The sequence below is a fragment of the Silene latifolia genome, chromosome 2 (assembly GCF_048544455.1).
Source record: "Silene latifolia isolate original U9 population chromosome 2, ASM4854445v1, whole genome shotgun sequence".
NCBI classification, from domain to species: domain Eukaryota; kingdom Viridiplantae; phylum Streptophyta; class Magnoliopsida; order Caryophyllales; family Caryophyllaceae; genus Silene; species Silene latifolia.
This window is the reverse complement of record NC_133527.1, coordinates 126,542,522-126,568,821: the sequence shown is the minus strand read 5'-3', so window position 1 is coordinate 126,568,821 and position 26,300 is coordinate 126,542,522. Positions and strand designations below refer to the sequence as shown.

The 26,300-nt window shown below is 37.0% G+C and overlaps 1 protein-coding gene and 1 non-coding gene across 2 annotated transcripts; both read left to right on the top strand.

Annotated features, from left to right (window-relative positions):
• The first annotated feature begins 10,957 nt into the window (after window positions 1-10,957).
• Window positions 10,958-21,519, top strand: LOC141642957 (apoptosis inhibitor 5-like protein API5). The gene is made up of 16 exons (XM_074451954.1): window positions 10,958-11,268; window positions 11,952-12,116; window positions 13,222-13,321; window positions 13,404-13,469; window positions 14,784-14,878; window positions 15,002-15,076; window positions 16,357-16,506; window positions 16,750-16,815; window positions 16,900-16,965; window positions 18,135-18,245; window positions 18,422-18,511; window positions 18,630-18,736; window positions 19,826-19,937; window positions 20,220-20,285; window positions 20,370-20,473; window positions 21,095-21,519. The coding sequence occupies exons 1-16, from the start codon at window positions 11,143-11,145 to the stop codon at window positions 21,294-21,296; spliced, it is 1,701 nt and encodes a 566-aa protein (XP_074308055.1). The 5' UTR covers window positions 10,958-11,142; the 3' UTR covers window positions 21,297-21,519.
• A 501-nt stretch (window positions 21,520-22,020) lies between these two features.
• On the top strand, window positions 22,021-22,094 carry TRNAI-UAU (transfer RNA isoleucine (anticodon UAU)). Its single transcript has one exon. It is a non-coding gene; the product is annotated as a tRNA-Ile (tRNA).
• The last annotated feature ends 4,206 nt before the right edge of the window (window positions 22,095-26,300 follow it).

Sequence of the window (26,300 nt, the reverse complement as noted above, 5' to 3'; positions counted from 1 at the left end):
GGTAAAATCACCAAAATCTATCCTCCAACATGATATAAACAATACTTAAGGCTCAATTCTACCATCTAACCATTGTAAAACAACCAAAAATCGATTTCAATTTTGGAAACCCTAGAAATTTCGGGTTCATCTTTGCAATTTCTAATCTCATTTACAGCAATTAACCACCAACAAACATGGAAAGAAGGCATGTGAATCATGTTTCAACAATTAAAAGCACCAAATTGGTCATTATAATCGAAAATTTCAGATTGTTTTACTTTCCTAGCACATTCAAAGCAATAAACCATGTACATTAGGAAGAATAGCATACCTTGATTGATGAACAAAGTAGAGAAACGAAATTAAACTAAGAAATCAACCCCAAGAATCACTACTAACCCAAGAGTAAGAGAGGATTGGAGAGGAAATAAGGAATTGAAAGTGATTTAGGTGTAGGTGTGTCGAAATATAGAGGAATAAGAAGAAGAAATAGAAAGATTAGGGGTTTTAAGAAAACCCGTAGGATTTTGTCAGACAAGAACCTACTCGATCGAGTGCAGGGTACTCGATCGAGTACCACCCTACTCGATCGAGTAGGAGCTAAATCATCGAGTAACTGCAGGAATTTTCCCACATCCCGACATCATAGCTTCCTAATTAGATCGAGTGAGGTCTACTCGGTCAAGTAAGCACTCGCACTCGGTCAAGTATAGTTAAGTACTCGATCATAAGTACGAAGTAACTTGAAGATTCCTGCAAAAACAACACCGCGTGTCGATTCCAACTAAGTTCGGAATTCGGCACTCATTATCAAGTTCATTCACGCATTACTATTATTAACAAAGCCTACCATATTGTCAAACAAATGAAGTTTATTCCACTTACACTACACCCATTACCCTACTCGGTTTACCTGCTACCGAATCTTCCATAAACATAATCACGTCATCGTATTACATTTAAGCTTACTTTATATATTACTACTAAATTGAAACATTTAAATTAACATTAGTTCATTCTTTCATTTGACATGTAATTGCATAATTTTCATAATAAATTAATCTATCACTTCTCGCATAAATGCATACTTTTAAACAACTTATTCGATCATGTCTTACATTCTATCATAAGCAATTCACCTTGCACGAATCAAATATTACGCAGCGGAAAAATTTCGACCATCCTATAAGGCAATAACGCTTTACCATATGCTATGTCTCGAATTATAACTCACTATACTATAATTATCATCATAGCAATTACATAAACTTTCGTCACATATCTCATAACCATCATATAAGCTCACTAATCATCCAACGAGCTTCAATAATCTCATCAATAATTACCATACTCGGCCCAAACATTACTATCACACCTCTATTAATTCTAACAAAAACTTAACCGGAGGTAGCCCCGGTACACTTAACATACACATCACACATATACCCACGGACTCCACATTCCCATACCACGTGACTGGCTTAAGTATCATGGGGCCAAGATTTTGAAATGAGGGCGCCTACTCACCCATCAGCCGGGGCTCCCATTATACATACACCAGGTTCATTTTATTAGACTCGCTACGTTCATTAAATTCATTTGTTACAGGTTCCAAAATCGTCGCTCTGATACCACTTTGTAACACCCCCGTATTCAGAGGAGCCTTAACTAGGCCTTCCTTAGCATATAAGGGCGTTACCATCTCGGTTGCCCGAGGAAAGTAATTATCAAACGTCAATAAAAGAACTATTAAGTTATATTACAAGCGGTTTAAACAACAAACGATGTAAAAGGTACAACTCAGAAGCTACTCGCTACTATAAACAAATCTCGTGAAGACTCATCCCGCCGGACTCCAGCCTATCCACAACATCAACACTGCTAAGACCGATGCTCACCATAAGGGATCACGGCAGACACATAACAAACAAACAACCACACAAGGTCGATGATCGAGACAAGATAAGACAATGGCAACTACAATCAACAATACAAACAATGATATCAGTTCCAACCGCAATCACAATAATCCAACCAAATCGTCATCGATCGTTGGACCGGACCACCGCCAGTGGGGGACCGCAGCCGTACCCACCAAATCCCCGCTCATCATATCGCGCGATAACCCTGTCCATTAATGTGCACATCCCCTTCCGTGGCGGGTTCCACGAAGGGCGAAACTAGGGCGTGAAGCCACTCCCGCAAGTGACCCCACTCAGCCGAGAACGCATCTCGAGAATCATCAACAACAATCACAACCCCAAACACAGTACAATCATTATATCAAACAACCAAACACAACACAACCACAATATCCGACACACTAGACCATCTACAGAAACTGAGTAGGCGAACCTACCTTTAAGCAACCGCAACCAATCCATGCCGACAGATAACACATCCAGCGACCAAGCAAAGCCTATAACCACCATACAAATATCTATTACTAACAAGCAAACCCTAACTAAAGAGACAAAGACACGGATGATGATTGTGACATACCTATTAGGGGGAAACTCAGCAAGAGATCGCTACCCGACACCAGTGACGCCCTCCCAAGGTTTAAAGATCTTCAAAAAGGCTTCCATGGAGGTTTTGAGGTGAAGGGAAGGGGAAAGGGGCGACCTGAAGGATAGGAGGAAAGTGGCGGAAGTGATTTGCGGATTTAACAAAACGCGATATAAAACCCTCGCTGAAAACCCGGTACTCGATCGAGTACCCAACATATTCGATCGAGTAGCCCCCTACTCGATCGAGTAACCTAGCTACTCGATCGAGTAGCCTCTACTCTATCGAGTACCACTCTTAATCCGCACCCCACGATGGTTTTGGCCTACTTTCCTAAGATTACTCCCGCTCCCAAGGACAGTCAATGATGGTCAAAGGGTCCCTAAAAGGGCGGGTATTACAAGATGGATCTTGTCACAGTGGACTTCTTCCGAAACGCCACAACACAATGGTGCTCCAGAAAGGAGAAATCGAATCTTATTAGATATGGTGAAATCTATAATGAGGTTCACCGATTTTCCTATCTTCTCATGGGGATATGCTTTGGAATTTGTTCCCTATATATAAAATAAAGTTTCCACTAAGGCATATACTTCATATGAGATATTTAAAGGACCTAAGCCAAACCTCAAACAGTTGGGCATTTGGGCTTATCCGCCTTATGTATGTTAAGCGAATGCAGTCATATAGGCTTTGAAACTAAGTCTCACAAGTGTAGTTTTGTTGATTATCCTAAAAATACTATTGGATACTATTTTTATCACCCGTGTGAACGAACACAAAGTGATTGTGGCCAGAAATGCAACCTTTTTCAGAAAAGGAATTTCTTGAAGGAGGAAGTTATGGTGAAAAAATAGATCTTGATGAGATCAAAAATATCAGTGAAGCAACAATGCCTCAACATTAGATGCCAATTGATCAACCTTTATTTGATGTCTTAAAGTTGCCATTAAGGGTTCAAAACTCAAATGTTAAGGAAAGTCAGTTGATTAATGAATCAACGCATAAACCTAAGCAACTATAGAATCAAATAGTATAAGAGCATGTTAGAAGGTTAGTTAGGGATAAATTTGTTGGTGCACTATGCCGTAATTATGTTTATGATATTGCTCATATTATTGATGATCCTAAGTGCTTCAAATAGGCTATAGCAAGTCCCGACCATGAGAAATGGTTTAAGGCTACAGAATCTGAGATTGAATCCACAGTAATAAAAAAAATATATATATGGGCTTTGGTTTATAACTCCAACGACATAAAACTTATTTGATGCAATGGAGGTGTATGAAAAAGACTAAAGTACATTGTACGGTTGAGACTTATAAAGCATGTCTTGTTGCTAAAGGGTATAATCAAACGGAAGTATTGATTATAAAGAAATGTTATTATAACAACTTGACCTACCACCGTCGTAACACGAACCCAATAAGATGGGATGTGCACATTTGGACCATTATTTGTCATCACTTAATCCCAAAAGTACAAGGCCTTGTTACTAAGTGGTGGGTAGAATCTCTAATAAAGACATCACAAGGTCCTTATTTTTCCGATATGGGACAACTTTCCTCTCAATTAGGGTGTTACGGTTTTCTTCTGTGCAATGCTCAAATCTATTTGGATCCTGCTTTCTGTAACTGCATACTAGATTATAAGAAATGGCAAATGGATGTGAAACAATTTTCCATAATGGGGAATTAAGGAAGATGTCTATATAACTCAAACTGAAATTTTCACATTTCCATCTGCTACTGATAAAATATGTAAGTTTCAGCGATTCATTAACGAATAATGCAATCTTCTCGTAGCTAGAATATCCGTTTTCACACGATAATTAAAAAGTTCGATTTTGTTGTATTTTTAGGAGGAGTCATGTGTGTACAAGAAGGTTAGTGGGAGTTTTATCATTTTTTTGGTGTTATATGTCGATGACATTTTAATAATGCGAAATGATGTACTAATCATGCTAGAGACAAAGGCTTGGTTATCTAAAAAATTATCCCTGAAAGATTTGGGGGGAGAAGTTGCTTATAATCTTGGAATAAAGATCTATACAAATGGATCAAGGAAGTTGCTTGGGCATTCCTATTCTATGTAAATTGATATTATCTTAAAAAGATATCATATGAAAAATCCCAAAAGAGATATTTACTAATAAGGACGATAATTTCTTTATCTAGAAAGGATTGTCCTAAAACCCAAGAGAAAAGAGGGCTCATGAGTAAAGTCTTATATGCAAGCGCAGTGGCGCTCTCATAGATACCATGACATGTACAAGATCTTATGTTACTTACACGCTAAGAGTAGCAAGTAGGTACCAAGGCATTCCAAGCGAGAAAGATTTTTTTTTTTTGGTGAAAGAGAAGCGGGATTAACCCTTAACGGAAAAACAACGAACAGAAAACATGAAACTACAAAGAAAAAACAAACAACTACGCATTAAACAGGACTGAATGCGGCCACGCCACCTCTCTTGAATCTTGCTCCAGCAGACAGAATAGGCTGCCTGGAATATTACCATGCTCCGCAATCTGTAAATTTTGCTCTTTGTCAACTCTAAGATTGGCTAACCAGTCCGCACAAGCATTTGCCTCTCGATAAACATGCGTAATTTGCACTTGCCATTTTAAGTCTTGAATGAAGGATTCACAAATCCGTATCATGTGTGAATATGCTGTAGGGAGTAGCTCCTCAGGTTTCATAAACCCTTCCAAAACACGGGAGTCTGTCTGGATTATGAGCCTAGGAAACTTGCGCTCCATAGCTATCGTTAATCCACGCTTCAAAGCCATTAACTCAGCTCATGTAACTGTAGCAATACCCAACTTTTCCGCGAATGCTACTAGAAGCTGACCCGAGGAGTCTCGAAAAATGCTTCCTACACCTGATAATCCAGGATTACCTTTCGAGGCACCATCAATATTAAGAGTAACCCATTCAAATGGCGGAGCTAGCCAACGAACCAACACCTATTTCCTGCGATTCGTACTCCCAATGCTAATAAGATCCATCGAGTCCTTCACATTAAGCACCTCCCATACTCGTTGCATAAGAACAGTGAAAGTAGTGGAAAGTGGTGAAAACCATCCTTAAGTATTGAGAAGGACTAAGGACCAATTTCTCATTTATGGAGACAATGACCTACAGTGCTTGGGTTATACTTATGCTAGCTTTATATCAAGCAAGGATGATAACATGTCTAGCTTAGGTTATGTTTTCACCTTGGTTGGTGAAGTATTGAGTAGAGTTGTTCAACGGTATAGCACTAGACCAAACCGGTAAGGACCGGTGACCGGAACGCTACAAAACTGGAAACCGGAGACCGGATCGTCAAATTAAAGACCGTACTCGGACCGGATTAACGGTAAAAAAACCAAGATTGGACCGATAATCTATTCTTCCTCATTTTAAAATTAAAATTAAGAATAAAATGATTGAAGAATATATTCCAGTGTACATATATAAAAGACATATATTAAAATTTTGAAGATCTTACATCAGTAAAATTGAAAAATTTGCTCAAAATGTTACAGCGTATAAAAATCTCTTATGAGATTTAAATAAATTTTATATTTTGGAACAAAAATATCAAAAATTACATAGAAAAAATCGTGTTGTACATAAAAAGAAAAAAAATACAAATCAGAGCCATTGTTGTCTTGTTGGTACTCGATCTAACTGTACGCCTTATATTGAGCAAATGATGTTAAAGATTATAGGCAGACTCGTGGTATATTATGTGGGAGAGAGAGAGATAGAGAGAGAGAGAGAGAGAGAGAGAGAGAGAGAGAGAGAGAGAGAGAGAGAGAGAGAGAGAGAGTGTGTGTGTGTGTGAGAGTTAACTAAAGTCAAATTCATAGTGACCTAGGGTTTTACCCAACCGCCACGTGTCACAAATGTCCAAGTCCAACACAATGTGTATTTATATTTAAATATCAACGTAATATAATATCAGCGAACACTCGTATAATTGGTCTTTGGTCTATGTCCGGGTTATACCCGGTTTGGATCGGACCAGACCGAGACCCAAAAATTAGAAAACAATAGACCCGAAGATCGGACCGCATAAGAAGTGGTTTGGGTCGGTATGACCCCACCGGTCCGGTCCGCCAGTCTGGGCCTATGTTTGAACAACCCTAGTAATGAGTAGGAAGACGTCTAAACAAGACATCGTTGTAGATTCAGTAAGCAATGTAGAGTATGTAACACCCGGGGCCAAACCTAGAGTCGAGAGCGGTCACTCACGGTAGTTTGCCAGACTGTGTACATGGCCCACGAATCAACATGGGTCTTTTCCAGCACATTTTATTCTCACTCATGTGCATCTCGGGAACCTTCCCATGAGGTCACCCATCCTAAGACTACTCCCAGCCAAGCACGCTTAACTGTAGAGTTCTTTTGCATGGATAACCAGAAAAAAAAGTGCACATTATTGATATTAGTAGTACTTCTAATCCCTTTAAGCACTAGTCATTTAAGCCTATCACTTAACCTCTTCAATTAACTTGAGGTATTACAAGATTAGTTAGTAATTATGCGTATATATTATATTTATTTAGGTGACGATTTTTGTGAAAGAATATTATTAATTGGATTGCTTATAGAGTATGCTAAAAGGTAGGTTAATCCTACTCAGTTTCAATATGTTTGAATGGTCATGTGAGTCGTCATTGAGTGACCATTACATTATAATATGTTTGTCTTGAATATATAGAATTGATATTCATATCATATTTGGGAATGTGTATCATGATGAATCGGTAATTGGCATATTGTGTGGTATCTTGTATTTATTTTATTGTCTTGCATATTAGAGGACACGATGGCTTATGGTTGGTTACTTGTTGTTGAGGAGACGTGAGGCAGTTGGGAGACCGTTTCACGATCAGGTCGCCTCTTGGAGCTTCCCACTCCAAGAGGGATGTGCACATTAATGACTTGAGTTACGGAGGGACTCGTGTGGTTGAGGCATGCTAGGTGGCACGGACACTCCTCCTAATCGGCGTTCGACACTCGCCGGACACACGTCAAAACGTGTCGGACACTTGTAAAGCCGTGTCTAACTTTCATCTTTTATTTGGGCACGTGTCTGACACGTGTCCATGGTATTTTGAGCCATGTCCATGGTATTTGGACACACCTTCAAACAGAATCAAGTTGAATTTAAGATAAATGGCGTGAATTGTTATATGGTTGAATTTGGTGGGGAAATAAATTGAATTAGCGGTAGATGATGTTCTTTAGACTAGTAATGAGATGTCGAAATAGTTGATTATAAGTTAGTTTTTGGTTTTGGAAATGAGAATGAGTTATAATTAACGTCAAGTTTTACCTTCACTTATTTAAATTTAATATTCAAATACTTTTTCAAAAATAAAATCGCACATAAATAAATATAAAATATATATTTTATTAAATTTAAATGACGTGTCCCGTGTCCTAAATTTCATGAGATGCCGTATCGCGTGTCCGTGTCCGTGTCGTGTCAGTGTCCGTGCTACCTAGGAGGCATGCCGTCTGGCAGGGGATGCGAGTCACTCTCGGGCCCGATATCAAGGATGTGTTCCGAGTACCTATTTGTGAGGTGTGGTATCGTGGGCGTGTCCCTCGGTATCGGCGCGGTGATTGTATAATAGTGCCTTGTTCACATCATTGGCATGTTGCATATTTATATATACATTGTGTCGTGTCTTATGTTATTGAAACTGACAGGTTTGGGTTGTGTGTAAATTGTCACCTATTTCCAGGGTGGCCTGTGTCGATCTATATGATATTTCCGATCATATGGGGAGCATATTAAGTACATGTTGGTTTGATGTCATGCGGGAGATGGGATGAGCGCCTTAGACGTGAAGTCGAGTAGCATAGATAGATAACTTAGATGGTAGATAAGTTGTATAATGTCTAGCTCAGATTTATCATTCACTTATTTAATCACTTGTAATCACTAAACTTGTTATTTAATTAAGTTGTTACTTAATTGCAACTCCAATACACCGTTTCGGGAAACCGAGATGGTAACACCCTCCCATTATCTTGGCTAGGGAATGGGGTGTTAGAGAGCATTCCCGGGAGTGTTCACTAATCTTCATTCTAATTGATTCCATTCCAAGTTAACATATTCACGTGACTTGAGCCAATATTAAATCTTTCGACAAACATGGAAATGTCTCGACTTATCAATACTTCGTTGTCACTCATTGCTCCCGCATCACCTTTGCTTTTGCTTTGGCGTTACATCATTTGGTTTATAAGATCGGAGACTCTTTTGACTTGTGTTTGTAGGCGTGGTACTTGGATGATGTCACTATTTTTGGTGATACCCTAGTTGTGGGAAAAGTTCTAGAGTTGATTATGGAAGATGGTCCTCGCTCACGTCATCATCTTAATGTTGGTAAAACCGAGATGTTTTGGCCCAAGGAAGATTGCAGAAGTCCCCCCCCACACACACACACTATTGTTAGGCTATTGCGTGGTGTCGAAGTTATTAGTGGTCTTGTTAGTGTGTGTTCTGTTTTCATTAGTGAGCTTGTGTTTAATAAAGTGACCAGGACCATAGAGATTACGGATTCGGTTGCTAGGATTAATTTTCCACAGTGCGAGCTGTTGTTACTTTGTACATGTACTGGTATTTATAAGCTCTACTTTGCCTTAAGCACTTGTTCCCTCCATGTTTTTGAGTCGACCCAACTTTCTTTTGACCAGACGCTTCGTTCTAGCTTGGAACGCATTGTCACCGTGTCCGGGACTGATTTTGGAAACTGACAATGGCGGCTGATCACCATCCTTTTTAATTTTGTAGGGCTTGGTGTTTATGCTAGTTGCTGAAGATGTTTTGCATTATGCTCTTCCGTTCTTCTGGTATCATAGCCCCTGGACCTACTTTTGAAGGTGCCTTAAGTGTGTTTAATGAGATTATGAGTTTTGACCTGTTGTATAATCTTAGTGAGATCTCTGTCCTCAAACTTATGAAGATATTGGCAGATACTCCCTCCGTTCCGGTCAATTATTATCTATTTTCATTTTTGGGTGTATCACTCATTTGTTATCTATTCCACTTTTAGTAAGATTTACAAAAGTGGGCAAGTGGTTGTGTGATGTGGGCAAGTGGGTGTTTGCCGAAAAGAATAGATAACAAATGACCGAGACGAAGGGAGTATATATTTCACGGCGGTTGTTGTAACATCGGAATCCGGTTTCTCTTTGTCTCCTCGTTAGGTGGCGATGGCGTTGTGGAAGTCTCAGCAAGGGTGATCACACTTCTGATTGGCTGCGTGCATTTCTTATTCTCGGGTTGGGGCAAACTATAAGTAGTAGGACTTGTCATAGTGTGCTTAGCTATAGACTATGTATTCCCTTGTTTCTGGTGCCTAGACTGTGTTCTGCTTGTTCTCGGGTTTTTGATGGAGATATCTATGGTGGTCATGCCGTGTCGTGCGCTGGAGCTGTTGGTATTTAGCATTGACATAACCTTCTAATTGGTTTCTTACCTTTTTCATTCTCTTTGCTGAGGGAGTTGGAGATAGATGATTTTGCCTTGCTCAAACGGATTGAGAAATACTCTGTATCTCAGGAGGGGCACACACAACTGTTTATATCTTCACTAGAGTTGGCTTTACTATTAAAAAGAGTGAGAGCCCAAATGGTATCTCGGTTTCCCACTAATATCTTGTAATTTTTGTTTAGCTCAATAAAATTGCCTTTATGTAAAAGAAAAATATAAAAAATAAAGAAAGGTAATATTATTATTATTTGTATTTCTAACATGATAAGCCTTATCTAAATTCAAACCAATGCCCTTAATTAATTTATTTTCCTTAATAGAATATTTTCTCACCCAATTGTGAGAGGAGAAAAATAAGAAAAAAATGATTTTCATTTAGAAAATTTAGGAAATTTAAATAAATTAATGTTGGAATAAGGGTTAACCTATGCCTAAACAATTATTAACATATGCTTATTACATTTAAAAAAACGTATATGATGCCTTCCATTTCATTGGAATCCGTATCACGTATCTGTTTCCATTTTAAGTATCCCTGATTGAATTAGTGAATTCCCCCCTATAATCCTATTAACCTCGTAAATACTTCCAAGTAAGGCTGGGCACTGGTCTCAAACCGGATCGGACCGGAACCAGAATCGACGGACCGGGACCGGACCAGATTACAAAAATTCAGGTCCGGTACCGAACCTGAAAAATTCCGGTCGAAGACCGGATCAATTGGACCAGAATTTGTCATTACATACCCACTTTTTCCAATTCCAGTCCATTGGACCGGATTAAAAATACAAGTTTAAGGAAAAAAAATACAAATAACAATAATTTCAGGCATTCCAGTCCAAATCGAAAAATACCGATCCAGTACCGGACCGGACCAGAACCAAAATGTTAGAAAATGGTGAACCAAAAATCAGACCGAAATTTTTAATATAGATTCCGGTCCGAACTGGTCCATTTTTTTGATCCAGGCCGGATTATGCCCACCCCTGTTTCCAAGTTCCAACATAACATCTGTGCTGCTTAAACACCCGGCCATCTCTATTAACTGTGTCAATCTCTCTCATTCATTCATAAACTCCCTCTTCTTTTTCTGCATTTAAATTTCATACGGAGCATATAATTCCGTCTTTTCTCTCACCTCCTCCTCAACTATGTCCTCCGCTGCCGCTGCCACCGTCACGACCACGACCACGACCACGACCTCCGCGGAGTCCACAGACATTGAAAACCTCTACGGTTTCGGCGACCGCCTCAGCCAAGCAAAAGACAAGTCTCAGGTCCTCCTCCTTTTTCTATACTTTTACTCTTCTTAGGGTTTCACAGTTTCCGCTAACTCTCCTATCAGACCGTTTTATTCTACCAATTATTACTGCTTTCGGAGTTGGTGTGCTTTATTGTCAGAGGTTGTTATTGCTCAATTGTAAATGTACTTCTCCTAGGGTTTTCACAGTTTTGAGCAGCTCGACCGTTTTATACTCGAAATCTATAATTGAACTTGTCCTAGAGTTGTATAACTTACACTCTCATAGTAGCATTTTATCTCACTCAAACCCCGTGGGAGTTGTTAGATGCTGTTATTGCTCAATTATGAATCTACTTCTTCTAGGGTTTAATAGCTTTGAGCAGCTCTTGTTTCAGACCGTCTTATGATTGGAATTTATTATTATAATTGGACGTGTCCTAGTAGGGTTGTATAGTAGCAAGTTCTCTCACTCGAGTCTTTGCCGACTTAGTGTACTTCATTGTTACAGGTTCTTATTCCTCAAATATAATTGTATGTCTCCTAGGGTTTACAGTTTCAGTAGGTCTTGGTTCAGTCGGTCTTATAGCACAAATTTCTGTCACTCCTACCTTTGTTGACTTGGTGTAGTTTATAGTTAGCGGTTCTTATTATTCAAATATGGAGCATTGTTACTAGTAAATATTCAAATTGATGGAGTTATTGATTGGTGATGTGTAGAATGTGAAAGATTACGAGGGTATAATAATGGCGGCAAAAGGGGGTACTACTAAGGCTAAACAGCTGGCTGCTCAGCTTATTCCGAGATTCTTTCACTATTTCCCTCAACTTCATGATACTGCTGCTAATGCTCATTTCGATTTATGTGAAGAGGAAGACATTGGGGTTAGTGTTTCTCAAAGATTTAATTAATCATCATGGTTTTTCTATCTTTTTATTAATCTGATACTTTGCTTTATTTTGGGACTCTGTTGTTGTTGTTGTTGTTGTTGTTGTTGTTTGGTTCTTTGCTTTGTTATTGCGGGACTCTGTTCAGGCTCTCTGCTTGAGCTAGATCATAGGTCTTTAAATTAATAATTAAAGAGAATATAGAATATAGATAATACAGAAGGTTATCTGAATAATATATGTTGTATTTGACAAATTGTTGGAATGTGAAAAGGTTAGTTTTGGCATGAAATTGAAAGTTTGAGGTTTGGTTTTCCTCAAACTAAGTTTGGGTCACTATTCCATAAAGGAATGAAATGACATACTCCGTATCTCGTAATGTTAGAAATTTTATTACGACCATAACGTCTTTATCATTTTCCATAAAGGAACGAAATGAAAGTAGAAATTCATTGTAAAAGTTGCCAAAAAAATGAACCGTGCAAGTTTTTTGTGAGGGAGTATTGTTTGGTTCTTGTTGTAATGCTATGGAAACATTTATCTTATATTTTAGATGATTAAGACGGTTTCTTGTAAGTAGGTACTTTGGGCACTTTAGTTATTTATCTTAAAAGTCCTAACTTAAAATGTACCTTTAGTTTAAGCATTAATCAGACTCTGTATTTGTAGAGCTATATTGAAGCATAGAGCTGGTATTTAGGGCAATTTGTTCTTTATCTGATGCATATACGTGGTAATGTATTGGTAAAGGAGTGATTGTAACTGTTCAATCTTTTGAAGATTTGTGGCTAAATTGTTTGCATGTTTTTGGTGCTTTGTTTTCTTTTTTTGTTCATGAACAATTTTGTTTTGTTTTGCTAAAAGCCATCTTCTTGCTCTTCCTCATTAGCACCCATCTTCTTGCTCTTCCTCATTATCACTTACTATAAATATGAGAGTAAAAACGTTTTTTGTATTCACTTTTGATTTTACTTGTTTATCAATATTCCTCGCTGCTCGAAACAGTGTGTTCACTTTGTCATGATCTTATATAGCACTCTCGAGATTATGATATTAAGTCTTCCATATGAGAAGTTAACTGTGGTAGTGTTTGGATTACCAGGTTCGTGTGCAAGCTATTAGGGGTCTTCCTCTTTTCTGCAAAGATACACCAGAATTTGTATCCAGGATTGTTGACCTTCTTGCTCAATTACTCATGGCTGGTAAGTTAACGTGTGCTATGTGGTATTGGCAATAAAATATTCTGCTGAGCTCCTAATTTTAAAATAATTTTATCTTGTTTAGAGGAGAATGTGGAAAGGGATGCAGTTCAGAAAGCGTTGATGTCTCTGTTGAGGCAGGATGTGAAAGGTTTGTAGCATTTACAACATGTCTTAATGATTATTGATTAGTGCCAACTGGAAATGTTCTTTCTGAGGTCATTTATCTATTTCTCCTTATTATACTCCCTCCTTTCGTTGATACCTTCCACTTCCAAAATGGCACATTATTCAAGAACAACAATAAATAATTTAAGCGTGGAGAGGGGAAAGTAGGTGGGCTACTTGTATGTGGGATAAGTGAAAAACCAAAAAGAGAAAGTGGAAAATCAAAGAAATGGACCAAAAAGGAAAAGTCAACGTAATCAAAGAAATTGAGGGAGAATTGAATTTCAATGCCTGGCTATATACGTTGGTTCCCTAAATAAGTTTAGTTTGCATTATTCGATCCACCGATATCGAGAGATTTGAACGCCTTTTCCTACTTTCTTATATTTTTTTGCACTATCCGTGGCTAATTTCTCAATTCCCTTCTCTTTCATGTCTCTTTCCTTATAACACACTTTAAGTTATCCTTTTTCTTCCCCTCTTACGAGATAGAGGAGCGAAAAAGAAGGCTTGTGTCAAACATTTAGTTGCAAGCCTGTCGTCATAGATGATAATATACATCAACAAGAACAAATATCTGTAACCATAAAGAAGCTGTCATCTGTAGCTCATTGGCTTTTGACAGACACAAAGCCGCAAGCGAGGAATTGTAAGAAACGTGAATTCAGTAATTACCTATTTTGCTCAGACTGAGCTCACACTGGGATTTTGTGAATTTTTTTTATTCTATTGACCTAAAATAAATAGTGTTTCTGTCATATCGTCTCAGGCAAATGGTGTATTTGACAAACAACACACCATGTATTTGGCGTGTCGAAATAACATATCTATTTATTGGGTGTGTTATTTTAATGTGAACTTTAAACGAAACGTTCGTAATCTGAATAATCAGAGTGAGAGATTAAGGTCTGTGCTCGACTCTATAGTAATGGCATGTTTTATCTGCTTTGAATCTACTGAAATTTGAAAACTAGCATTGACTTTTCTTGAAAGAGGGGGAGAAGAAAAAGAGTAAGAACAAATGAAATAGGTTTCTTGTAAAACTACTTTACATGTAAAACCACCAGTATAAGAAATTAGTTAACTCCTAAATTTAAAAGTTAATATTAGTCTAAGGCGTTTAGAATAGCATTTGTGAAAAGAAATAAGTAAATGTTGTTGAACATACAAAATTACAAATGACAGGTTCTAGTAGTTTGCAGATGTGATGGATCTCGTTTGTTTGTATCTCCTAGACACTTCTATTTTTATTCTTCAATTACATCTTTTTATATATTTTGCAATGATGTCTTTGCAGCATCGGTGACTGCATTATTTAAACATGTTGAAAGTGTAGACGAGAGTACTGATGAAAATATCCGGGATAAGGTCTTGACCTTCATAAGAGACAAGGTATAGCTTCTCTCGATCTTTCACCTTTCCTTTTTTGGTAATTTTCTACCCTCTGAAGCTGTGGGAAATAGCTAATGTAAGCTTGAGCACTTAAAGAGTCTAGGCTCATTGCGTTGGTTGCAGGTCTTTTCTCTTAAAGCTGAACTTCTGAAGCCACGGGAGCAAATGGAAAGACACATAACTGATTTAATAAAAAAGGTGATTCTACATTTGAATTTCTTTACTAAAGTAAATCTTGCTTCTGTTACTACACCTTTATCACATTCCACTGGCTGTGAAAACATATATACAGCTGAGGTTGAGCAAAACCGTATATCAGATACAGTTGTAAAAACCTATTGGATATATGGTTTTGAAAGTCATAAATTTATGTATACTATCTCCGGTATGGTTTTAGCGGGTATATGGTTTTCGGATACCCAGAAAAACCAGATATCTTAGTCCTTAGTTTTCGAATCTATGATCAAGAATAGCAGACCCACGGTACCATTAACGCCATTAAGAACCAGCTAATCATCAGTGCTATCCTAACCCATACCATTGAGGCATTGACACCACTCACCAACAAGATCCTCTACCTACTACCATCTAATCACTACCTTAACTAATATCACCGCCACCAAACACTCGATCCAACCAACAACCCCCAAACCACCACCTAACCCATAACCGTCATCCTTAGCGCACTGTAAATCGCTCTAACAGTAGCCACCATCAAATCGACGGTCGGGCCATGACCTATCTCTCAGGCAATGTATTAATCAGTGTTTTTGGTTTAATTTCTTATACTCTTGTAGGTGGTTTTGGTGGTGGGTTGAGTATTGCGCTGGTGGTGTCTGATGTGGTGTGTCCAGGACTCAAGGGTGGGAGTGATTGAATCTTGCGCCGGTGTTAGTTATGGTGGATAGAGGTTATGGTGGGTTGTAGGTGTTGCGGGTGGTTCATTTGTGTTTGAGTCATCTACGGAGGGGTCAGTGGGCCGAGGTCGTTGGTGAGCGGCGGTTCTATCATTAGGTCGAGCGAGCAAGGGGTGTGCTTATTAGGGATGTGAGGTGGTGCTGACAGATTTGGAAGGTGTTGGTGAGGATGGATAAGGGTGAGGGTTGAGGGTCGGTGAGGCCACTGAGGAATTGATAAAGTTAGGTGTAAAAAGGGTTTCATTTTTGAGGTTGGCTGTGTAAGGGCAGAGGGGTCTATGATAGACCTTCTATCAAGTTATGCCTAAAAAGTTTGAAGCATTTGACAATTTTTTTAGTTAAAAATTGAAATCGGGTCAGCTAAATGTTTTCATTTTTGGCCGACCCAGATATGATTCGGTTTTTCTAAATCCTTGTAGTATATACGACAATCTGTACAATTTAAACCGTACACCGTATTGCATTCATATCGCAAAACCATATTGTATTTGTTTGCTCACCCCTAAATACATCATTTCTCAATTTATTAACTGTGTTGTATTTTTCTTCAACTTGTTGCAGAGTCTTCGAGATGTAACTGGTGGAGAATTCAAGATGTTCATAGACTTCTTAAAAACTCTAAGCATCTTTAGTGACAAAGCTCCTCGAGAGCGTGTTCAAGAGCTTATGGAAATCATAGAAAGCCAAGCTGATCTAGATTCACAGTTCAATGTAGCTTTTATTCCTTTCCCATTTACTCTTTTTTCTTCTTTTTTTTTTTTTTTTTTTTTTTTTTTTTTTTTCTCCTGTTTTTCTTTTGGGGGTTGTTAGTTGTTAATTTGTTATACTCCTATTGGTTGCATGTGAGAGAACCTGTAACGAATATGTTTATTGGTTGAGAGCAAAAAATTGGTTATCTTTATAGTGCTGAGCTTGATTAGTAAAGCTTTAATGCAAGGGTTTCTTTCATTGCAGGCCTCAGATGTTGACCATATTGATAGACTTATCTCGTGCCTATATATTGCCATTCCCTTTTTCATCGTAAGTATTGTCTTATCACTTTGGTTCACTTTATATCTCCTTCATATTCTTTCCTGCTCTTAATTATTTTCTTCTATTGCGCAGCGTGGTGCATCCAACAGCAAATTTCTCAATTATGTGAGTGAACATATTGTTCCTGTTCTGGATAAGGTAATTTTTTTGAGACATTTAATCATTCATATTTCTACAGTTCTCTCTCTTGAGCAATTTGTGGTCATGTGGCATTTCAGCGCTGTAATCCACTTTGTACTGGCAGTTGGAAACTTTGTCTGGAGATGAAGTCAAGTTGAGCCTAGCTGGCTCTGACATGCCCAAATTCAACTTTATCATTCCTGCTAGATTGTAATTCCATGCTATAACTCTTCAACTTCTAGTTTTAGCCCAAGGATTGGTTAGCCCTTAACTGGTACAAGCAGGGTTGAAAGCTTTCATGCTAAATATACCATTAAAGCTTAAGACACCTGATTAAACTGTCATGTAGCTTGTTCAGTTCTGATAATGTTGTTGAAGGGAAACAACTCTCTCGTTACTGGTAAATCCAAGATATCGTACTTATACCATCCTATTTTATTGGCTCTATTCAGTGTTGATGATCAAACAATGTCAACTTTGACCATTTTTTTTCCTCTCATAGTATGCACTGCATATAGTTTTTTAAATTGATGCTACTACGAAAATTGTTAACTTGATATGATCTAATATCTAATGTGACAAATTAGACATAATATTTCTACATATTTTTGGAGAAATTAATGGTCGGTCAAGTGATCCCAATTGACCAGCATAATCAATTAAATAGGGATAATAAAATTAGGATGGAGATAGTAGTGTTTATCAGACTAAAATATCTTCAAGCTAAGAATAATCATTAATCATAAACAGATACTAAATGAGCCTTTTAATTCCATGATTGTTACTACATGCACCATATGACACAGTCTCTTTTGACGCAAGCTGGTCAATGACTGGGAGCTGAGGACGTTACTCATTACTATAATGCATATCGATACAGAAACAAGTGGACGCTATAGTCGAGTTCTAGCTGCGTGTTGAATTTAGTTCGTTCAGACATTCACAATGTTATTAATTCTATGGTCCTGCACTCCTGCCATGATTAGCATCAAAACTCCATGAACATATTGAGCTTTTCTAAATCTTAGCTACAATGGTATCTATGATCTTTCTGTTGCTTATGATACTATGTTTTGCGTATTCACTTGTGCATATTGGAGGCTTTGTTCTTTTGCTTCATTCAGTGGTCTATTTAATTTTTTATTGTCTTATGGTAAAATCTTTTCTCGTGTACTTTCAATACTCAGCTTCCAGAGGAGCGTAAGCTAGATCTGCTCAAGAATCTCGCTGAAAGTTCCCCACATACTATACCTCAAGATGCACGTCGGATTCTTCCTTCAATTGTTCAGCTTTTAAAGGTATCCAGTGTGTTTTTTTGTTTTGTTTTGTTTTTGTTTTGTTCTGTTTTATAAAGGAGCACTATACTTGTTTAACTATCTTTTTGTAATTTAGAACTTCTTACAACTATCTTTTTCATCTATATTAAAATAGAGTTTCTCATTACATGAAACGGACGTGTCTTTTTGTCGTACAGAAGTATATGCCTCAAAAGAAGACTGGGGAAGAGATGAACTTTACTTATGTAGAATGCCTGTTGTACACGTTTCACCATTTAGCCTCAAAGGTTAGAAGTTTCTTCATTGCTGACAATGTCGTCGTCGGATCATGTGAGACTCGATGATCATTGATGCGTTTTTTACACTTTCACTTACTGGAGTTATCTTTGTCTTTGTTGCCTTTAGACTCCTAATGCTACCAACAGCCTTTGTGGGTACAAGATAGTTACTGGCCAGCCATCAGACAGAATAGGGGAGGATTTCTCTGAGCAGTTTAAGGACTTTACAGAGAGGTAATGAATTCTCTTGCAATCAACAATGTGTGTCTAGTTCATTATAGTCCTCATAGAGTGAGATTGAGTTTTTGTACCTCCATTATTAAATCCCCGTGCCTGTTAATGTCTGCATATGATACAACAACATCAGAGCCTTAATCCCAAAATGATTTGGGGTCGGCTGACATGAATCATCCTTTAGACCGTCCATGGGTGAATGCCTGCATATGATAATTATGGGGAAAACATGGTTGCTCAACTGCTAATAAAAGCTGGTAAAAGGCTAGGAGCCTCCTTACTTTGAAGGGGTAAAGTACCAAACATGCCTCCATCAACCTACGTTTGTCTGGATGACCCACGTCACAGAATATTATCTTTTTTATTAATTTTTTGTTAGTCATAGCTTGAGGAAATGATGTCTGGGGCTACTGTTGTTTGGTACAAAATGTTATCTTCAAAGAACATAATTTTATGCTCTTTTAGCATACATAATTTGTATTAAGAGGAGATAGATACTCAGAAACATGGTAGTAATATAACAATACTTACCTATGCTTAGTTATGTGATTCCTATTCTTCACTCTGAATCATAGATTTGAATAGGTATCTTGAATAACATAGCTTTGTGGTCAATACTTAATTTTTATTTTTTTTAAAAGGAGATGCTCAAACATGGGTAATAACGCTTCAACATAATTGTGGCCTTGTTGGTGGCTTATTCCATTCAGTATCTTCAAATAACATAATTGTGCCTTGTTGACGACCTGTTCGTTTGACGGCCTGTTCCATTTGACTTTTACGGTGTTTACGTCTCATAAAAGCTTTCCAATTGGTTTACCTACATAGCTGAATTTATTCGTTGATGGCATTATTAGTTCTTTATATGAGCTTTCCAATTGACGGCCTGTTGCATTTGACTCTCAATCATAGCCTAAGGAGAGCAGATATATGAGCTTTAGTTTGATTTGATGTTATTAGCTCTTTGTAGCTTGTAATTAGTTCCAAATCCATATTTTACTCTGCATAATTGATTTGCCAACATAATGTAGCCCTTCATCTTCTTTTACTGTTTTGTGGATACTCATGTTATTGTCTCGATTGTGACAGGTTGACTTGTGTTGAGGATCTCTCTAGGGCCACCGTGAAGAAGTTAACCCAAGGGATGAATGTGCAAAACAAGAGGATGGCAACCGCGTCAAATGAAGTAAAAGAAAAGATTGTAAGTAAAACCCCTTATCGGTCAAATATCCTGGACCAATAAACTTCAATGCTTTTCGATTTGGGAATATTCAAAGCATCAAAGTTTCTAGTGTTTTCAAGGAATTATGTCACTGAAAAGAAGAGTTAGGAATATGATCCGAAAATACCATGTTAAAGGTTATAGTGTTAGATGACTAGATTACTATGCATTAGGTGCCGGTATTCAAGTATCAAGTCGATATGAAAAATATTTAATCTAGATTATGTCTTTATCTGACTAAATTTTGTGGCTTTCTTGAAGAAAAATGAAAAACAGAATACTGCAGCAGGGCTCAAAACCTGCAATAACATACTGGCCATGACACAGGTATGATTAACCGGCTTTGGAACATGTACTTTTTTCTATCTTGTGTCCGGATTGATCAAAACTTAATTGGTCTTTGTTGATCAGCCATTGCACAAAAACTCACCATTATTCATCGGTGACAAGCGGATCATTCTATCATGGAAAGAAGATGCTAAATCTGCTGTTTCTCCAGTTACTGGTGGTTCTGGGTATGTGTTGTATTGGCCAACTTCTGGCACACATCTAAGACACTAGAGCCTTTAATTCTGTCTGATACTTGTAGAAGCTTTGGAGATCATGGCTAGTAGACTTGGAAAAATTAATGCAACAAGGAATTTATAGCCACTTGAAACAACTCAGAATCCAACTCCCACCGGAATCTATAGACTTGGACCGACCCAACCCTAACCCGAAAAAGAACAACTCACAGACTCAGACCAAACCACGATTAACTCAATTCGGAACTACTTGAAACAACTTGGCACAAAAATGACCCGATCTGTTATGAAGCGACCAGAAATGATGAATTTGGAAAATAAACAAAACCTTTATGGCCACGATCTGAATGATCTGATTTACCCAGCTAGTAAACCATTCACCTGAAAGTAACTGAACGCGAACCTAATGTTAACATCACACCCCAAATGACCCATCGTGGATCCTAATGATCTGTTTAACAGGTCTATCAGTTTATTCATTCGTATAAAATGGTAGTGTGTTATTTTCAAGGGGCTTCCTTTACATATGATTTCAATTGTTATTCTGCAAATTTTATTACGGTGGCATATGAACAGTTTTTTAGTTAATTTGATTTAATTGTATCATTGTAGGGGAAAGCGGCCTGCTAGTACTGCTATTAATGGTTCAAACAACAATGCCGCCAAAAAGGGGCGTGGAGCCGGAGGATCTCAGAATCAGCTTGTGAGCAGGGCCTTTGACAGCATTGGTTACAGAGGAAGAGGAGGTAGCCGAGGAGGAAGAGGAAGAGGATGGGGTGGACGTGGTAGAGGTAGAAGCTTTCGGCAATTCTGACCCTTAACTCGTGAAGGACAATAATAGTTGGGGATACACCCCAAGTTGCCCTTAGTTGCAAATAGCAAATCTGTGTTGAGATAGAGAACTGGAATAGCTGATACTTAGTTTTTAGGCTTGTTCAATTACACTCTTCCTGAGATATTTGATTATCAATATTTTTAGGGTTCTTTGTATTAAATTTGTTCATCATTGACGTTTATTTCTTGCATTTGCAAGTTTTCGTAGCTTGTTCAATCCCAGTTATGGGCGTATCTCCCTTCTACAATACAAAGGCGGCAGTCCCATTGCAAGAAAGCATCTGTCGGAGTATAAGATTTTCACTAGCTTGCCATTATATCAGCAGGGAATGTTGTGATTATGCTAAAATCTTTCTGGAGTTCAAAACCTTAGATGTGTGTTTTCAGCATCCAAAAGTCCCAAACACTCCCCCTATTCGTTGTCAATATTAAATCAATTAAAAGATTAAAACGATTGAAGATTATGGATTTAAGTTAATGAGTTAGATGATTTTGAGAATTTTACTAGATTGATTAAATCGTTCAATTTATGTTTCGTAGGCTACTTTAAGGCAACTTTGATAGAGATAAGTTCAACGTTATTGAATCTTCATAAATTTTGGACCATCCTCCATCGAGCCACATCTCAACAATATATGGTAGCAAATGAAATAAAATAACATAGATTTGATTAAGAACATTATTAGGGAATCTTATATCACTGAAGCCCCGTAGCTCAGTTGGTTAGAGCGTTGGTCTTATGAGCCGAAGGTCGCGGGTTCGAGCCCCGCCGGGACTATTTTTTGATAATTTTCTGCTATAAGGAAATGACCAAATTGCCCTTGTTCTATTCGTCTTTTACACAATCATGATTCTGTATCCCGTATATGTGCGTTTTTGCATATTGTTTTCATGTATTCGACTAAAGACTATATACTCAATTGACTAAAGACATTTGCCTCTGCTACCAATTGATCGTGTATTCGTGTTGCTTGGGAAATTGTCACTCAAAGTTTTATACCTAGCACAAAATTTCAGTTGGTTTGAGGAACAAAGGTAGCAACATGTTTTAGAATACATTAGGTTCATCACCAATGTAATGCTCCTCGCTAGAGGTGACAATCTGGTCGTCTGTGTCGGGTCCAGATTCGGGTCGCTTACGGGTTTGGTTAGTCGAGTCAATTATTAGTTCAAGTACGGGATTGGACGAATCATTTAGATAGAGTTGTCGAGCGGGGTCGGGTTTGAGTCGGATTTCGGTGGGGATTATCGAGTCAGGTCATTATTAGGTAGGGGCATTTCGATAATTTGTAGGATTAATCGGGCCGATCTTGCCTGATTTAGCTCATCAACTCATTATTGGGTTTATGTTCTTCAATTATTTTTTTAGAGAATATCACTTTTTAAGGTCTTTGATTGTACTTTGATGGTACAAAGGAGACTGTTTTGATTTTTTAGAGGATTTTAATATTTTTAACATTTTTTTCAGCTAGTCTTGTTATAGACGGATATATCCGTCTATACCTAAAGACGGGTCAAATAGCTTGAAAGTGGTGACATTTTTGGCCCCCACCACCCCACTTGTTGCTTGTCCTATTAGGAATGTGGTATTGTATTTGGCTCGTCTTTAGTTATAGACGGATATGTACCGTCTATAATGAGATTTTGTGCATTTTTTTTAGTTTTTTCAAGTCATCTCTTGAGTTTTATCTCCTTAACTTTTCATGTCAGCTTTCGGGTCACTTTTGGGTTATTGGGTTGGGCTAGCGGCTGTGTTGATCGGGTTAGGCTGGGTCGAAACATGTATCAAAACAACTCTCGAGCTACGGGTAGAGTCGGGTTCGGTTTCAGGTCTACCTCAATTGGATTTTGTTGTGTTACACGTCATTAATGAGTCGGGTTAAATCAGGTCGATTTCGATTTATAACATGTTCAGATTTTGTAAAATTGAGTTTGCTTAAGTTTAATACTTGTCACGCAGATCAGATCAGACTCGCCAACTTTACTCTCAATTACTCGGAGTATGTTGTTTCCATGAAAGTATAACAAAGAGCAAAATGAAATAAATAATTAAAATGTGGAAGGTCATCTAATATCTATCCGAAATGGTTCTGTCATTTGGTTGGTCTCTTGTCATTATAGCAGTATAGTGTTGGTGTTGGTCAATTACATTAAAGAAATTGTCACTTGCCAAACTAACCCCCCCTAGTTGTTGGGTCAGCGCTTTCATTGGACAGACATGATACGAAACTAAGGGCATTAATAATAGAGGTTCATCAAGAGATTTATAGGATGATATATCTATCATTTTAGAGGTTTGTCAACAAATTTTCTATTATTGGTGATGAGTGTTGAGGTTCATGGATGAGAGGGGTTACAAATTAGTAACCAAGTTTGTGGAGAGAGAATGTGAGAGAAGAAAAAGTATAGTGGATCATGATATGAACCTTGAAGAGATTTATTTGTTGTTGGTAGGAGTTTGTAGATAAATGAGTTTGTAAATTAACTTATATGGCATGAGAAAAACCTCTTTGGTTGGAGCTTTTGGAATGGATTGGAATGGATTCAATCCATTCTAGTGTTTGGTTGGAGGTTTTTGGAATGGAGTTAGATACCCAATGGATTCTAACTCCATTCCAACCCCTTGGAATCTCATACCCATGTTTCTACTCAAGTTTCTAACTCCATTCCATATTAATACTACCTCTATATCCATTCCAAGGTCGAACCAAACACTCATGAGCAAGTATGGGGTTCTAACTCCATACCACTATAGGTCTATAGTATTACAATCCATTCCATACCATTCCAATACTTTGAACCAAACGACCCCTTAGAGGTTCATCTATTACTAATGCCCTAATTGTGGTCCATATTACATGCAAAAATTGTCATCTAAGATGGACATTATTCATTTAAGTATATAAAAGGTTAAATAACTACTACTTTTATAGATATGATAAAAATAAAATACTTAAATATATCAAAAGACTTATCTTTATTTATGCAAATGATATAAATTTAACCAATTTTAAGTTTAAAATATATCCATTTTAAGAGAGAGTTATTGACATACACAAACTAGGGACTTTGCTTTAGCTGCTCACCAATTTTATGTCTTACTTGGATAATTATGTGATTTTGGTGTTGGTTTACTTTAATTTGAATAACTTTGTTGGTGGTTTATATATTTTATTTTATGTGATTTTGGTTTGGTTGCACCGTGCATTTTGATTTGAAGAATTATGTTTGTGGGCTATATATATTTATGCACATTGAATTATGAGTTGGTTGTGTACTTGTGTACATAGTTAATTAATTCATATAAGAGTAAATTAGATTTTACTATTTTTTGAAATTAACTTTTTTAAAATTACTCTTTTTTGATTTTTTTTTTTAAATAATTTCCTTGAGTTGTATTTTTTGCTAAAATTACTCCCCTAAGTTGCATTTTTTGCTAAAATTACTGCCCTAAGTTGCATTTTTTTTCCTAAAACTGCTTCAAAACTCACAATTTAAGTGGCTTATTTCCACTGTTTTTGAACTCCCCATACATTTGTCTACATAGTTATACCTTTCCAAGTATAGATTGGTTAAGTCACAAACGGAATAAGTTCAAAAACAGACGAAATAAGTCACTTAAATTGGTGTTTTGGAGCAATTTTAGCAACCAAAAAATGTAACGTAAAGGTGTAATTTTAGCAAAAAAAATTAAAAGGGAATAATTTTAAAAAAGTTGATTACAAAAGGGAGTAAAATCTAATTTACTCTTCATATAATGTGATACTCTCTTCTTTTATAGTATATTTTCTCCCATTTAAATATTTGAATGTCAATATTTTAAAAATAACGGTTATAATATCGTCTAGGAGACCGTGTATTAAGTACATGAAAGAAACATGACAAATGAGGGAGTATTATTCATTTCCCAATATGTCCAATAACTTAATCTATTTTTTTTTGGTGTAAATCGGGGGTGTCCACCGTCGATAACGGTGTATAATCCCTTCGCCGCGGGTGCTCTCACGAAGAGGTAAACGGCTGGCCAAAGAGTTTGCTCCATTCCCATGGACAGGAGATGGACAGGAGATCGAACCCCTGACCTCATGGTTAAGGGATGAAGTGAGCAACCACTACACCAAACCCATTTGATTTCCAATAACTTAATCTATGCATATAGGTAATAATCACTTGAGATTTCTTGTACATATTAATCGATAACAAGTGATTTTCCCATGGTAATCAATTAAATGAGATTTTTAATGACTGAAATAGAGGACATGCGTTAATAAAACTAGGTAGTATTCCGCGCTTCGCGCGGCCTGTTTTAAAATTTTATTATTATAATTAAAGAAAAATAATATAATTCGTATATAACCTTTAATATTTTTACCTATAAATAAAAATAAATTAATTTTTTTTCTCAAATTTTATTTTTTTAGGTTTAAGTTTAGTGTTTTAAAATAAAATACATATAATTTTAATTGAAACTAATACTAAGTTATAGTTAATTACGCATGATCAACGTTTTACAAAAAAAAATTGTGACTGATCAAATTATCACATTAATTAAAATAAAATTTATTCGAATAATGCAACAATCAACATTAAGGTATCAAATTATATCATTTCACGATACGTTATGTTCCAAATCAGTTAAAAAATTTATTCAAAATGATGTCAATATAATTTTATGCAATTTTTAATTTTGTATGTATAACGTTTGATATTTATGTATCAAACATATATGGCCCAAACTAAACTTATTCAAATGTTTTGGTTGTGTCTTACATGTGCTATGTGTCAAACATATCTATCAGAAATTTGCACCTTTTGTTTTTTTTAACAACTATATATAACGATATTTAAGAGTTTACCGTAAATAAAATAGGTTGAATTTTCTCAAATATCATTTTTATAAGATAACATATAAAATATTTAAATAAAAGTAATATCTAGTTAGTCATAAATAATGTTTTGTTCTTGACGTATACATATTTAACTA

What these genes read in the sequence shown, in the direction of transcription:
- LOC141642957 (XM_074451954.1), top strand. Translation starts at nt 11,143, where the DNA reads ATGTCCTCCGCTGCCGCTGCCACCGTCACGACCACGACCACGACCACG. An exon ending in TGCTCAATTACTCATGGCTG is followed by an intron (nt 13,322 to 13,403) that starts GTAAGTTAACGT and finishes TATCTTGTTTAG; the next exon opens with AGGAGAATGTGGAAAGGGAT. An exon ending in TTGTTCCTGTTCTGGATAAG is followed by an intron (nt 16,966 to 18,134) that starts GTAATTTTTTTG and finishes TTCAATACTCAG; the next exon opens with CTTCCAGAGGAGCGTAAGCT.